We start from the raw sequence: 15,511 nt of genomic DNA, 5'->3' as shown, positions 1-15,511 counted from the left end.
GGCCATATTCTTGTCGGTGGATTTTTCAGTCATTTGCACAGTACTGAATTATCATAGAGATATAACAAGCACCAGGGGCCATATTCTTGTCGGTGGATTTTTCAGTCATTTGCACAGTACTGAATTATTATAGAGATATAACAAGCACCAGGGGCCATATTGTTGTCTGTGGATTTTTCAGTCATTTGCACAGTACTAAATTATTATAGAGATATAACAAGCACCAGGGGCCATATTGTTGTCTGTGGATTTTTCAGTCATTTGCACAGTACTAAATTATTATAGAGATATAACAAGCACCAGGGGCCATATTGTTGTCTGTGGATTTTTCAGTCATTTGCACAGTACTAAATTATTATAGAGATGTAACAAGCACCTGGGGCCATATTGTTGTCTGTGGATTTTTCAGTCATTTGGACAGTACTAAATTATTATAGAGATATAACAAGCACCAGGGGCCATATTGTTGTCTGTGGATTTTTCAGTCATTTGCACAGTACTAAATTATTATAGAGATATAACAAGCACCTGGGGCCATATTCTTGTCAGTGGATTTTTCAATCATTTGCTCAGTACTAAATTATTATAGAGATGTAACAAGCACCAGGGGCCATATTGTTGTCTGTGGATTTTTCAGTCATTTGGACAGTACTAAATTATTATAGAGATATAACAAGCACCAGGGGCCATATTGTTGTCTGTGGATTTTTCAGTCATTTGCACAGTACTAAATTATCATAGAGATATAACAAGCACCAGGGGCCATATTGTTGTCTGTGGATTTTTCAGTCATTTGCACAGTACTAAATTATTATAGAGATATAACAAGCACCTGGGGCCATATTCTTGTCAGTGGATTTTTCAATCATTTGCTCAGTACTAAATTATTATAGAGATATAACAAGCACCTGGGGCTATATTGATGTCTGTGGATTTTTCAATCATTTGCTCAGTACTAAATTATTATAGAGATATAACAAGCACCTGGGGCCATATTGTTGTCTGTGGATTTTTCAGTCATTTGCACAGTACTAAATTATTATAGAGATATAACAGTCAATACAGTATCAGAAACACCAGGCTTTTTAAATTTTCAGTCAGATCATAGGGGGGAAAAAGAAAGAAAAAAAGAAGAAAAGATTTCAAATGAAGGAAGAAGGTTGTTTCAGTTGGGCGAAAGGAAAAAAATAGAGGGCTTGAATTGTTTATTTTTGGAAACATTAAATGGTTATTTTGGAAAATGGAAGGCTTTTAGATGGAAATACGGAACTTGATGAACTTATAAGGGAACTTGGAATGAGCGAAGTGGGAGTAATGCCACTGAAATGCCACAGATGATAGGGGAAGCTTCCGCCCAAAACAAAAAAAACAACAGCAACAAACAGAAAACTGTATATATATGAAATTTAAAAAATGCAAGGGGAAAACATGATGTAGTATTTGCTGGATAACAGCATGAACAACCAAGATTCAGAACAAAACAGTGTACAACAGCTTGTTAGACTGGCAATGATTTTTTTCTCTTCTATTACAAAACTAACTGTTGTGCTTGTTCTGTTTTTTCTTTCTTGATTTGTGAGACATTCATTTATAATAAAAAAAAAAGTTTTGTTCTGTGTGTATAGTAATTTAATGATGTTTTTAGATGTGACAGTGGAAACAAAATAGAATCTTGCGCACAAGAGTTTTAAAACAAAACACAGAAAAAAACCCATAACAAAACAAAAACAAATGTTGCACAGCTTGCCATTAGTTTGTCATCCCCGCCATGTTGAACTGCGACTGAGGAAAGAAACCTGATGAAAGAGGATGCCGTAATGATAACGATGTTGCTGATTGCTCTGACAGTGCAGATGGTGGTGGTCGGAACACGATACAGCAATAGACCTTTGTAGTTTTTCATGAATTTGTTTTCCGTAATAAACAATGTAGCGTTGTTTCCAAGGCAGCAGGTGGGACAAAACAGTCCTTGAACATTCGTATCACGCGGCTGAAGGCTGAAATGAGAATAATTATTGAACAAACAGAAAGACGACCGATGAAATGAGATAATTTATTGAACAAACAGAAACAGGAAAGACGAAATGAAATTATTTATTGAACAAGCAGAAACAGGATGGATGAAATGAGATGATTTATTGAACAAAGAGAAGACGGATGAAATGCAGTCATTTATTGAACAAAGAGAGGGAGGACAGGTGGTTCATCACAGTCCACAGTATGACAAAGAAAGGGGTGGAGAAAAAAATAAAAGGGTAATAATGGGCCGAAATTGCAGCGTTGTTCTGTACGCATTCTGATTATTATGGTAGCTTTTTTTTTTCCTTACTTTTATTTTTGTAAATAGCTAGAAATAAAATGGAATGAAAAGAAAACCCTGCAATGTGTGTATTCTGTTAGGAAATAGATGGCTGCTTTTAGTTGTGTAGATTCAGCGCAGTATGTGTACATAACTACATGCCTGTATATGAATGTGTATTGTGTGTGCGTGTGTTTGTGTAAGTTTGTGCCTGCCTATGTGTGCGTATGTGTTAGGGTAGCTGTTAGATACACATGTATGTTAAAATGTATGTATGCAGTGTGTGTGTGTGTGCGTGTGTGTGTGTGTGTGTGTTTTTATGTTAACAAAAGCGTTTTTGTAAAGCACCTAGAGCAGATTCCTGGATAGTGTGCTATGTAAGTATCCATTATTATTAGTAGTAGTCAGGCTGTTAGTGTGTTTGACTTTCATGTGATGGGTCCTGGGTCTGATCCCAGCATTGGCGCCTGGTGGGTTAAGGGTGGAGATTTTTTTCGGATCACCTAGTTCAACACATGTGCAGACCTGCTAGTATCTTAACCCTCTTTGCTTTTTGTGCACATGTGCAAAGATCAACTATGAATGCTTAAGATCCTATGGTGGTTTGGTAGGTTTTGGAAACATGAACATACCCAGCATGCACACTTCTGAAAACAGCATGGCTGACTAAACATCACATATTAAAACCATAGGGTGATCATAGGGGTTGTAGCTCACAAACGCAGAATAAGAAAGAAAATATGATGATGATGCCTTTACTTTTTCTTACCTTAAAGCAAAAAAAAGAGAGAGAGGGATGACAACAGTGAAATAAAACTCTTGGCATTATTGTGTGGAAGTAAATGTTTTGGTGTTGTAGTTAATTTTTGTGCTGTTTTTGCATGTGCTGTAAATTTGTGCAGTGTGTTCGCTGTGTAGTTTGTGGTGATCAATGCTATTACCCCCCTCCACCCACTCTCCAACATTTCCGACATATGCTTTATTGTGCAGTCTTCAATTCTCCGCATAATTTTTTGATTATTTTTTAATGTGCTGGATATGAGGATTATGTATTAAATTTGATGGTATAAAGTATGTGTAGTGTTTGTGTTTGTGTATGTGGTTTTCATTTTATTTTAAATGTAGAAATATGTTTTTTAGAATAATAGTTTACTTTTTTTTTCCAGTTTGATGGAGTGTATCTAAATGGTTAGTTGCAAATTGTACTGTTTTTATTTTTATTTTTTTCAAAATACAGGCTTTGTACTATTAACAGGATGAAAGGCATTTGTGGAAAAGTTGTAGTCATATGTCATATATTGATATTTTGCTGAAGGAGTATTTTCCTTTATTTTTCTCCTTTTTTGCTGCAGAGAATGTTATTGTGCTGTGTGTATGTATATATGTGTGTTTGTATGTATGTGTATGTATGTATGAATATGTATACATGTATGTATGTATATATATATATGTTTAATACTGAATGTGTGAAGGATGCTGAATTGGTCTTGTATTTTCTTCATTATTAACACACAAATCTGTTAACATTCCAGATTGCTTTGATAACTAAGTTAGCAAAGTTAGTCTTTAAAAAAAATGATAATAATAATAAAAATTTAAAAAAAACACACCAAAAATCTGGTTTGACTTGCTTCATGACCTTGACCTGACCTTGACCCATCAGCTTCTGGTAGGCAGTTCCATTCTGACCTTGACCCAGTTCATTCATTGAACAGCGTGGGTGTTTCTGTTGCTGGTGTAATACTTAGCCGTCTGACGGGTGATGCAGTGCAGTCCTGTCAGTTCCTGTAGTGTCTTTTCTATATAGTTGGTTGCATTGAATTTCTTTTAGCTTTACTTTCTTTTCTTTCTTTTTTTTAATTTTTTTATTGTATCCCTGAATGTGTTTGTCTCACCTGCAGAATTCTGCATGCTGTTTTTTGTGTATGTTTTACTAACTGTTAATTAACATTTCCCACTTAGAGACTGATTATTTTGGATATATTCAGGTGAGGGGTGGGGGTGGGGTGGGGTGGGGTAGGAGACTTTTTTCAGGGCAAGAGAACATGATTCAGAATGCATACGCACCAAATGTGGGCATGCACCTTCAACAGTTTGTGTTTATGTGTTTGCTAAAGGCATGCGGGTTTATGTGCATACAGTGTGTAGGCACGTGCATATGCTGTTTTTGCATTATGTCCATTTGCCACCACCCCTCGCTCTCCCTCTCTCTCTCTGTCTTTCTCTTGCATGCTTTTTCTTTCTCATATCAGTTTTGTTCTCCTTGCCTGTCTCTGCACTCCAAACGCTTGGACACACCCACCCACACACCCACCCGCACACAGACACACACACCCACCCACACACACACCCACACACCCACCCACACACACACCCACACACCCACCCGCACACAGACACACACACACACACACACACACACACACACACACCCACACACACACACACACACACACACACACACACACACACACACACACACACACACACACACACATCCATGTCCTCTCCTTACCCCCCTCCACCACCCTACAGACTCTTACACACTTGACACACAAACACAGATGCATGCGGATATACACATGCAGGCTTGCACTCTCACACACGCACACATACACACGCACACAACAGACACACACACACACGCACACACACACACACACACACACAACACACACACACAAACAAAAAAAACAACAACCAAAAACAAAACAAAAAAAAACTTTGTTTTTAATTTTTTTTTTTTTAATTGAGTCAGTTTTAGCAATTAAAAAATAATGTCACTAAGAGCATGTGTTCACTCTTTTTGTGAATCATATAATGTTTGCTTGTTTTTTGTCACAACATATTCCTGTGTGTGAAATTCAAGCTGCTTTTTCCTGTGGAGTGTGCTTCAGCACTGCACAGCGCCACCCCAGTTGTTGGGTTTTTTTTGGTTTTTTGTTCGTTTTTCCCCGATTTTTCTGTCAGAAAGTGTATTTGTTTCACGATCAAAGTGGGTTTTTCTGCATAATTTTGCCAGGGACAACAACCCTTTAGTTTTATGTGTGCAAGGAGTACGCTGCATACGAGATCTTGATTTATTGTCTCATCTTAATAACTAGCGTCCACACTATCACTCGGTATAGTGGTGGTGGAATGTTGGGGGTAGGGGTGGGGATAAAAATCCTGGTCCATGAATGCTTTAAACTGATGCAGGTGACACAAAGTTCTTGATACCTTCGTTGGGAAACCTCTCAAGTTTACCGCACAAATTTAATGAAAGAGGTTGTTCAGATGGGTTTGTTTGGGTTTTTTTTTTGTGTGTGTGTTTTTTTCTCCCCCTTCTTCATGTGTGTGTGTGTGTGTGTGTGTTTGCTTATGAATGGGTGTGTGTGAGTGTTTGTATGAGTGAATATGTGTGTGTGCGTGTTTGTGTCAGTGTGTGATTTCAAGGAAGGGAGGTTGTCACATGACAAGATGAATCAACGCTTGCTTGCTTGTGTGTTTATTTGCATGCGGAATCTTTCCGTGTGTCTTTCTCCCTACCCATACTCTAGTCAAGCGTAGCGTGATGTTCTACTGGCTGTATGTAATTAAACATGACCAAGAGAGTCAGTGCTTCATGTGCAAGTGTGGAATGTTTGTGTATCTTTTCCACCTTTCCTTTCGGTGCCTCTAACTTTTCCCTCTGTGAGTGTGGTGTGTGTGTGACTGACCTGCTGATGACTCTGTTGACCCTTTCAGCCTTTTAACCCATTCAGCCCTGAACCTGAGCAGTGTTCTTGTGTCAAATTTGATTTGTCTCATTAAAACGGTGTTCATGTTCCTACATATGCACAAACCATACGGAAATGGGACTAACTTCTACAGTATTTTGGGTGTGTTTAGATGTGATTTGGAGGAAGAACAGTATATTTCCTGTGGTTTTCTTACAGTGGAGTTATGGCCTAGAGGTAACGCGTCTGCCTAGGAAGCGAGAGAATCTGAACGCGCTGGTTCGAATCACAGCTCAGCCGCCGATGTTTTCTCCCCCTCCACTAGACCTTGAGTGGTGGTCTGGACACTTGTCATTCAGATGAGACGATAAACCAAGGTCCCATGTGCAGCATGCGCTTAGCGCACGTAAAAGAACCCACTGCAACAAAAGGGTTGTTCCTGGCAAAATTCTGTAGAAAAATCCACTTCGATAGGAAAAACAAATAAAACTGCACTCAGGAAAAAATCCAACAAAAAATGGGTGGCGCTGTAGTATAGCGACGCACTCTCCCTGGGGAGAGCAGCCCAAATTTCACACAGAGAAATCTGTTGGCGATAAAAAGAAATAGAAATACATCAATATGGCATGGAAGCCTGGCTTCGCTGTAAACTCATCAGTGTTGAGTGAGTTAACTCACTCAGTACGGCCAGTCCTCTCTTCTCCTCTACACAGACCCCTCGGATGTCCAGTGGGTGTCTGAATGACCCAACCTTTAGCTTCCGTCGTCAGAATTGTGGTATTCTTTGTCAACATTCACCTCTTCAGTATAAGAGCCTTCCGCTTGCAATATTTTGATGGTGGTAATTGGGGTGAAACGCTGTTAACGTCGTCTCTTTCGCTGTTCGTATGGAGAGAGTTAAAGTCTTCTACCAGTGCAGCCCTCCCAGCTTGCCAAGTTTTGACCTGGCTGCATAAACTGGGAAGGATGTTTCAGTCACAATTTTATAACAACCGCTCTGTGAATGCCAAGAAGATAACAACTGCTCAGCTGTTAGCTAACAAACATCACACAATGACTGAAACATAATTCTAACACAAACTGCTCAGAAGTTTCAAGAAAAGGGATGTGATTTTATATATAACTTTAAATTGAGAACAGAAATGGCAGGTTTCACAGTCTCTGTTTCTGCACTTCCCAATGAATCGAGATGCCAGATAAAAAAAACCCAAAAAAAACAAAACATTTTGATATGTAAAGAAATCTGTTGTCTGCTTAGTTAACACAACAGTCTGGTGTGGGAATTCTCATCAGCTTTCTAAACTGAACAACTTTCTGTTGTGGATAGTTATTGTTTGATAATTTACTTTTTTGTGTTTGTTTTCTTTGTGTGTGCACATGCATGTGTGCGTGTATTGTGTTGAGTTGAAAGACAGGGGTTGGTGTCATTTATTCATCTGTTTATTTATTTATTCATTGATTTATTTACTGATTGTTTGTTTAGATTGTTTGTTTATTTATTCGACAATTAATTTTGGCCCCCCTTTCTTCTCTCTTCTACTTTTCTACCTCTTCCTGCATTACCAGTATCACCGCATCAGTTTTGACATTTGAACGATGTTTAAAAGGAGCATGAAGTTTCCTCATTAGAAATTAGAATGCTTGCCACTTTTTTTATGCCTGGTCATCACAGCAGAGCAACAACACCGAAAGATTTATATCCAAACAAAAGAGACAGATTTGGTAAAAAAAAAAAAAGAATTTTTTTTCCAAACAAAGCAATAGAAGATAAAAAAAAAAGAAAGAAAATGAGAACTTTTTTTTTTTTTGGTCTTGTTACAGTGCCGATGCTTTGGAGAAAAACCAGCAGCTGGAGTTTGAGAGAAACAAGGAGAGATTTGCCTTCCTTAAGGTGATGACTGTGTGTGTGTGTGTGTGTGTGTGTTTGTGCATGTTTGATGCATTTGTGTGTGTGTCAGGGTGTCTGTTTGCGTGCGTGTATGTCTGCGTGTAAAGTTTGTTTTGTTTTTTTCTAGTTTTACAGATAGGTATTACAATAATTAAACTGTATGTTTGCATTCTTGTTATTAAGTTTGTGCTGTATTTGTGTGTAGTCTCTATGCTTGTAAAAATTCTGTACAATTTCGTTTTGAATTCAAGGAGCACATACATCACATACAGAGTCCTTTTTACACCAGTGATATCATGTGTGCAGCATTTAACAGTGATGATATCATGTGCCCAAAATTTAACATTGATGATATCATGTGCCCAACATTTAACATTGAACATTGATGATATCATGTGCCCAACATTTTACAATGATAATATCATGTGCCCAGCATTTAACATTGATGATATCATGTGCCCAACATTTAACATTGATGATAACATGTGCCCAACATTTAACAGTGATGATATCATGTGCCCAACATTTAACATTGATGATATCATGTGCCCAACATTTAACAGTGATGATATCATGTGCCCAGCATTTAACATTGATGATATCTTGTGCCCAGCATTTAACATTGATAATATCATGTGCCCAACATTTAACATTGATGATAACATGTGCCCAACATTTAACATTGATGATATCTTGTGCCCAGCATTTAACATCGATGATATCATGTGCCCTGCATTTAACAGTGATGATATCATATGCGCAGCAATTAATGTTGATGTTATCATGTGTCCAACATTTAACATCGATGATATCATGATGATATCATGTGTCCAACATTTAACATCGATGATATCATGTGCCCAGCATTTAACATTGATGATATCATGTGCCCAGCATTTAACAGTAATGATATCATGTGCCCAACATTTAACATCGATGATATCATGTGCCCAGCATTTAACATTGATGATATCATGTGCCCAGCATTTAACAGTGATGATATCATATGCGCAGCATTTAACGTTGATGATATCATGTGTCCAACATTTAACATCGATGATATCATGTGCCCAGCATTTAACAGTGATGATATCATATGCGCAGCATTTAACGTTGATGATATCATGTGTCCAACATTTAACATCGATGATATCATGTGCCCAGAATTTAACAGTGATGATATCATGTGCCCAGCATTTTACATTGATTATATCATGTGCCCAACATTTAACAGTGATGATAACATGTGCCCAACATTTAACAGTGATGATATCATGTGCGCAGCATTTAACAATTGTGATATGTGCCCAACATTTGGCATTGATGATATAATTTGCCCAACATTTAATGATGATGATGTCATGTGCCCAATATTTAATGATGATGATGTCATGTGCCCAATATTTAATGATGATGATACGAACAGCACAATACAAAGTCCTTTTGAGACTGGTGAAATCTTGTGCCCAAACTTTAACAGTGATATCATGTGCCCAGCATTTCACAGTGATGATACTGTACCCCACATTTGATAATGGTGATGTCATATGTGCAGCTTTTTAACAATGATATTATGTGCCCAACATATGACAGTGATAATATGTACCCAGTTTTTCACATTGATGTCATGTGCCCAACTTTCAATAATGGTGATATGTGCCCAGCTTTCAATAATGGTGACATGTGCCCAACTTTCAATAATGGTGATATGTGCCCAACTTTCAATAATGGTGATATGTGCCCAACTTTCAATAATGGTGACATGTGCCCAACTTTCAATAATGGTGACATGTGCCCAACTTATATGTGCCCAACTTTCAATAATGGTGATATGTGCCCAACTTTCATAATGGTGACATGTGCCCAGCTTTCAATAATGGTGATATGTGCCCAGCTGTCAGTAATGGTGATATGTGCCCAACTTTCAAGAGTGGTGACATCATGATCATGTGTCTTTTGTATTGTGTCTTTCTCATATTTTCCCTTTTATGAGGGGAGGATGAAAAACAAGCCCTGTGTGCTTATTCCTTTTTTTTTCTTCCCTCAATAAAAATGTTTGTTCGTTCATTCGTTGGTTGCAATGGGTAGCCCTCTGCCCAGTCTGTGGACAACATGATGATTGTGCCTATTCCTCTTTCCCCTCACTAAAAATGTTCCATTGTTGGTTCATTGGTTGCAGTGGGGTGCCCAGTGCTGATCGTACTTATTCCTTTCATTTCCCCTCAATAAAAACATTGGTTGGTTGGTTGCAGTGGGGTGCCCAGTCACTGGACAACATGCTGATTGTGTTTATTCCGTTTTTTCCCCTCAATAAAAACGTTCGTTCATCCATTCATTCACAGGTTGCAGTGGGGTGCCAAGTTATTACAACATGCTGATTGTGCTTAAATGTGGCGTGATGGCCTAGAGGTAATGTGTCCATCTAGGAAGCGAGAGAATCTGAGCGCGCTGGTTTGAAGCACGTCTCAGCCGCCAATATTTTCTCCCCCTCCACGAGACCTTAGATTGGTGGTCTGGACACTAGTCATTTGGATGAGACGATAAGCCGAGGTCCCGTGTGCAGCATGCACTTAGCGCACGTAAAAGAACCCATGGCAACAAAAGGGTTGTTCCTGGCAAAATTCTGTAGAAAAATCCACATCGATAGGAAAAACAAGTAAAACTGCACGCAGGAAAAAATAAAAAAAAATGGGTAGTGTAGCGACACGCTCTCCCTGGGGAGAGCAGGCCGAATTTCACACAGAGGTTGTGATAAAATGAAACACAAATACAAATACAGATTCCTTTTTTTTCCCCTCGGTAAAAGCGTGCGTTCGTTCATTCATTCACTCATTGCAGTGGGGTACCAACATGCTGATAGTGCATATTCCTTTTTTTCCCCTCAGTAAAAACGTTCATTCATTAGTTGGTTAGTTGCAGTGGGGGGCCCAGTTATTGGACAACATGCTGATCATGCTTATTCCTTTGACAACATACTGATCATGCTTACTGCTTTTTCCCCTCAATAAAAAAACAACAACATCATTGGTTGGTTGTTTGCAGTGGGGTGCCCAGTTGCTCAATAAAAACTTTATTCATCGGTTTCACTTACACATCAACATTCGGCCTTGGATCCACTCTGTTTACGCATACCCAGATTCAAACACTCGACTGTTGGCCGCCGTTCTTTCTCTGTTTCTGGACCTTGCGATTGGAATGAACTTCCATTTTCGCTTCGTCAAGTCTCCACACTCAGCTCTTTCAAGTCTGGCCTTAAAACCCACCTCTTCCCAAAATAGCCTCCCTTGCCTGCCCTTCCTTGTCTTTAGTTTTTCTTTAGTCTTTTAGAGTTATGCATGCGTGTGAATGACTGGTGCGATAGCACTTTGATTTGTCTCTGCACAAGATCCAGCGCTATATAAATACCATTATTATTATTATTATTATTATTCAGTGGGGGGCCCAGTCTCTGGACAACATGCTGATCGTGCCCCCGGGGTCGGGCATCGTGCACCAGGTGAACCTGGAGTACCTGGCACGCGTCACCTTCAGGGACAGGGACCAGGGCCTGCTCTTCCCGGACAGCGTGGTGGGCACCGACTCCCACACCACCATGATCAACGGCCTGGGGGTGCTTGGCTGGGGTGAGTAGGGGTGGGTGTGTGTGTGTGGAGGTTGTGTGAGTGTGTTGAGCGTGTGTGTGTGTATGTGTGTGCGTGTGTGCACATGCATGTTGATGTGTAAGTGAAAGCCTTGATGTGTGCATGTGTGTGTGAGAAAAAATATGTGTTTGTAGTCGTGTGTGTGTGTGTGTTGATGTGCAAGTGAAAGCATCAATGTATGTATGCGTGTGTGTGCGAGAAAAAATTGTGTGTGTGCGTGTGTGTGTGTGCGCGCACGCACGCAGATGTGTGTGTCTGCACATGTTGATGTGTAAGTGAAAGCATTGATGTATGTATGTGTGTGCATGTGAGAAAAAATGTGTGTGTATTTGTGTGTGTGTGTATGTATGTATGCATACGTATATAAGTGTATATGGGTGGGTAGATATAGATGGATATATAGATATATATATCTAGGTGGTGTGTGTGTGTGTCCCCGGAAGTGGGGAGGGTCACGGGCAGGGGTTCGAGGTGGATGCGGTGAGTTAGATATGAAAATATATATGACATGGGTGTGTATGGATATATGTCTGTGTGTGTACTAACGCTCTGTGTGTGTGTGTGTCCAGGAGTGGGGGGCATCGAGGCGGAAGCGGTAATGCTGGGCCAGCCCATCTCCATGGTGCTGCCAGAGGTGGTGGGCTACAGGCTGACCGGGGAGGTGGGGCAGCTGGTCACCTCCACTGACGTCGTCCTCACCATCACCAAGGTCAGCACACACACACACACACACACACACACACACACACGCATACACACACACACACACACACACACACACTCACACCTACCTGCTCTGATCCCCCTTTACAGTTCCCTTCCTCCCTGTTGCTGAATTATTAATTTCTTTTTTCTTTCTTTTTTTAAACCTGCTGATTGCCTCCCTTCACAACACTGAAAAGACTATATTAAAAAAAAACACCTTTAACCTGGCAATTGATCCCCTTCACAACACTGAAAAGACAAAATTTAAAAAAAAAAAACTTTAACCTGGCGATTGCCTCCTTTCGTAGAAGAGACTTAATTGGAAAACAAATTTTTATAACATTGTGATTGCTTCCCTTCACAATACCAAACATTTTTTTTTTTTTTTAATGGAACTTGGTGATTGTGTCCCATCATAGCACTGAAAAGAATAAATCTAGAAATTCTTTGACCTGGCGATTACCTCTCTTCGCTGAACTGAAAAGAATAAATCTTTTAAAAAAAAATTTAACCTGACGATTGCCTCCCTTCGCAGCACTGAAAAGAATAAATTTTTTAAAAAACCTAGTGATTGTCTCCCTTCGAAGCACTGTAAAGAATTAAAAAAAAAAATAAAAATTTTAGCCTTATGATTGCCTCCCCTCACAGCACTGTAAAGAATAGATATAGAAATTCTTTGACTTGGAGATTGCCTTCCTTCGTAGCATGGAAACGAATGATTTAAGACAATTTTCAACTTGGTGATTGCCTCCCTTTGCAGCACTGAAAAGAATAGATCTAAAAAAAAAATTTAGCCTGATGATTGCCTCCCCTCGCAGCACACTGAAAGGAATAATTTAAAATTATTTTGAACATGGTGATTATCTTCCATTACAGTACTGAAAAGATTTTTTTTTTTTTTTTTTTTTTTTGTAATTCTAACCTGGCGATTGCCTCCCTTTGCAGCACCTGCGGCAGCTGGGGGTGGTCGGGAAGTTCGTGGAGTTCTTCGGGCCTGGGGTGGGGGCGCTGTCCATCGCGGACCGGGCCACCATCTCCAACATGTGCCCAGAGTACGGGGCCACTGTCGGCTTCTTCCCCGTGGACCAGCAGAGCCTGCACTACCTGCGCCAAACAGGTGGGGTGGGATGATTGAGATAGTTGTGTATAATTCTGTCAGTCTGTCCATGTCAGACAGGTTGGATGATTGAGACAGTTGTGTATAATTCTGTCAGTCAGTCCACGTCAGACATGTGGGATGATTGAGATAGTTGTGTATAAGTCTGTCAGTCAGTCCACGTCAGACATGTGGGATGATTGAGATAGTTGTGTATAATTCTGTGGGCCAGTCCATGTCAGACATGTGGGATGATTGAGATAGTTGTGTATAATTCTGTCAGTCTGTCCATGTCAGACATGTGGGATGATTGAGACAGTTGTGTATAATTCTGTCAATCAGTCCACATCAGACATGTGGGATGATTGAGATAGTTGTGTATAATTCTGTCAGTCAGTCCACGTCAGACATGTGGGATGATTGAGATAGTTGTGTATAATTCTGTCAGTCAGTCCACGTCAGACATGTGGGATGATTGAGATAGTTGTGTATAAGTCTGTCGGTCAGTCCACGTCAGACATGTGGAATGATTGAGATAGTTGTGTATAATTCTGTCGGTCAGTCCACGTCAGACATGTGGGATGCTTGAGATAGTTGTGTATAAGTCTGTCAGTCAGTCCACGTCAGACATGTGGGATGATTGAGATAGTTGTGTATAAGTCTGTCAGTCAGTCCACGTCAGACATGTGGGATGATTGAGATAGTTGTGTATAAGTCTGTCTGTCAGTCCACGTCAGACGTGTGGCATGATTGAGATAGTTGTGTATAATTCTGTCAGTTAGTCCACGTCAGACGTGTGGGATGATTGAGATAGTTGTGTATGTCAGTTAGTCCACATCAGACGTGTGGGATGATTGAGATAGTTGTGTATAATTCTGTCAGTCAGTCCACGTCAGACATGTGGGATGATTGAGATAGTTGTGGTTCACTCTGTCAGTCAGTCCATGTCAGACATGTGGGATGATTGAGATAGTTGTGTATAATTCTGTCAGTCAGTCCACGTCAGACATGTGGGATGATTGAGATAGTTGTGTATAATTCTGTCAGTCTGTCCACATCAGACATGTGGGATGATTGAGATAGTTGTGGTTCACTGTGTCAGTCAGTCCATGTCAGACATGTGGGATGATTGAGATAGTTATGTATAATTCTGTCGGTCAGTCCACGTCAGACATGTGGGATGATTGAGATAGTTGTGTATAATTCTGTCTGTCAGTCCACGTCAGACATGTGGGATGATTGAGATAGTTGTGTATAATTCTGTCAGTCAGTCCACGTCAGACATGTGGGATGATTGAGACAGTTGTGTATAATTCTGTGAGTCAGTCCACGTCAGACGTGTGGGGTGGGATGATTGAGATAGTTGTGGTTCACTCTGTCAGTCAGTCCACGTCAGACATGTGGGATGATTGAGACAGTTGTGTATAATTCTGTGAGTCAGTCCACGTCAGACGTGTGGGGTGGGATGATTGAGATAGTTGTGTATGTTTCTGTCAGTCAGTCCACGTCAGACATGTGGGATGATTGAGATAGTTGTGTATGATTCTGTCAGTTAGTGCACTTACTTATGTTTGTGCTTCTATTAGAGTTGATTTTAGCTAGAAATTTTGCTAGGAATTAGAATTTTGCAAGAGGACAGTAATGTTTTGCCATGGGTTGTTTCGTTGTATCAGTATCAGTATCAGTAGCTCAAGGAGGTGTTACTGTGTTCGGTCAAATCCATATATGCTACACCACATCTGCCAAGCAGATGCCTGACCAGCAGCGTAACCCAATGCGCTAAGTCAGGCCTTGAGAAAAAAAATAATGAATAGATAAAATAAATAAATAAATAAATAAATAATAATATAAATTTTAGAAAATAAATAAATAAATAAAATAACCAAAAATAAATAAAATAAAATAAATAAATAAAAAACAATAGATAAATACATAAAAACACTACTACTACTAATAATAATATTACAAAAAAAAAGAAGAAAAAAAGATGATAAATGAGCAAATCAATATGAAACCAGACTTGTTTAACATTGAAAATAATTAAGACAATAAAATCAAAAAACAGGTGTGGTGGATGGTTCTGTCAAGTGTCCATGTGTGTAATGATGTGATGAAAATCAATAGGTGCTGTATGGATGGATATGGATATTTATATGGATATGGATATTTATATAGCGCCTATCC

General features: G+C 39.6%; 1 protein-coding gene across 4 annotated transcripts in view; it reads left to right on the top strand.

The window, feature by feature from the left end:
• Positions 1–15,511, top strand: part of LOC143278137 (cytoplasmic aconitate hydratase-like) — a 70,531-nt gene that overhangs the window by 24,116 nt on the left and 30,904 nt on the right. For all 4 annotated transcript variants that reach the window (XM_076583168.1, XM_076583169.1, XM_076583166.1 and 1 more), the window contains 4 exons: positions 7,819–7,888; positions 11,319–11,508; positions 12,096–12,235; positions 13,177–13,348. In XM_076583168.1, the coding sequence (XP_076439283.1) occupies positions 7,819–7,888; positions 11,319–11,508; positions 12,096–12,235; positions 13,177–13,348 (572 nt within the window). The remainder of the gene's footprint in view (positions 1–7,818; positions 7,889–11,318; positions 11,509–12,095; positions 12,236–13,176; positions 13,349–15,511) is intronic.

This window comes from Babylonia areolata, chromosome 35 (assembly GCF_041734735.1).
Source record: "Babylonia areolata isolate BAREFJ2019XMU chromosome 35, ASM4173473v1, whole genome shotgun sequence".
NCBI lineage: Eukaryota > Metazoa > Mollusca > Gastropoda > Neogastropoda > Buccinidae > Babylonia > Babylonia areolata.
This window is presented reverse-complemented; position numbering and strand designations above follow the sequence as displayed.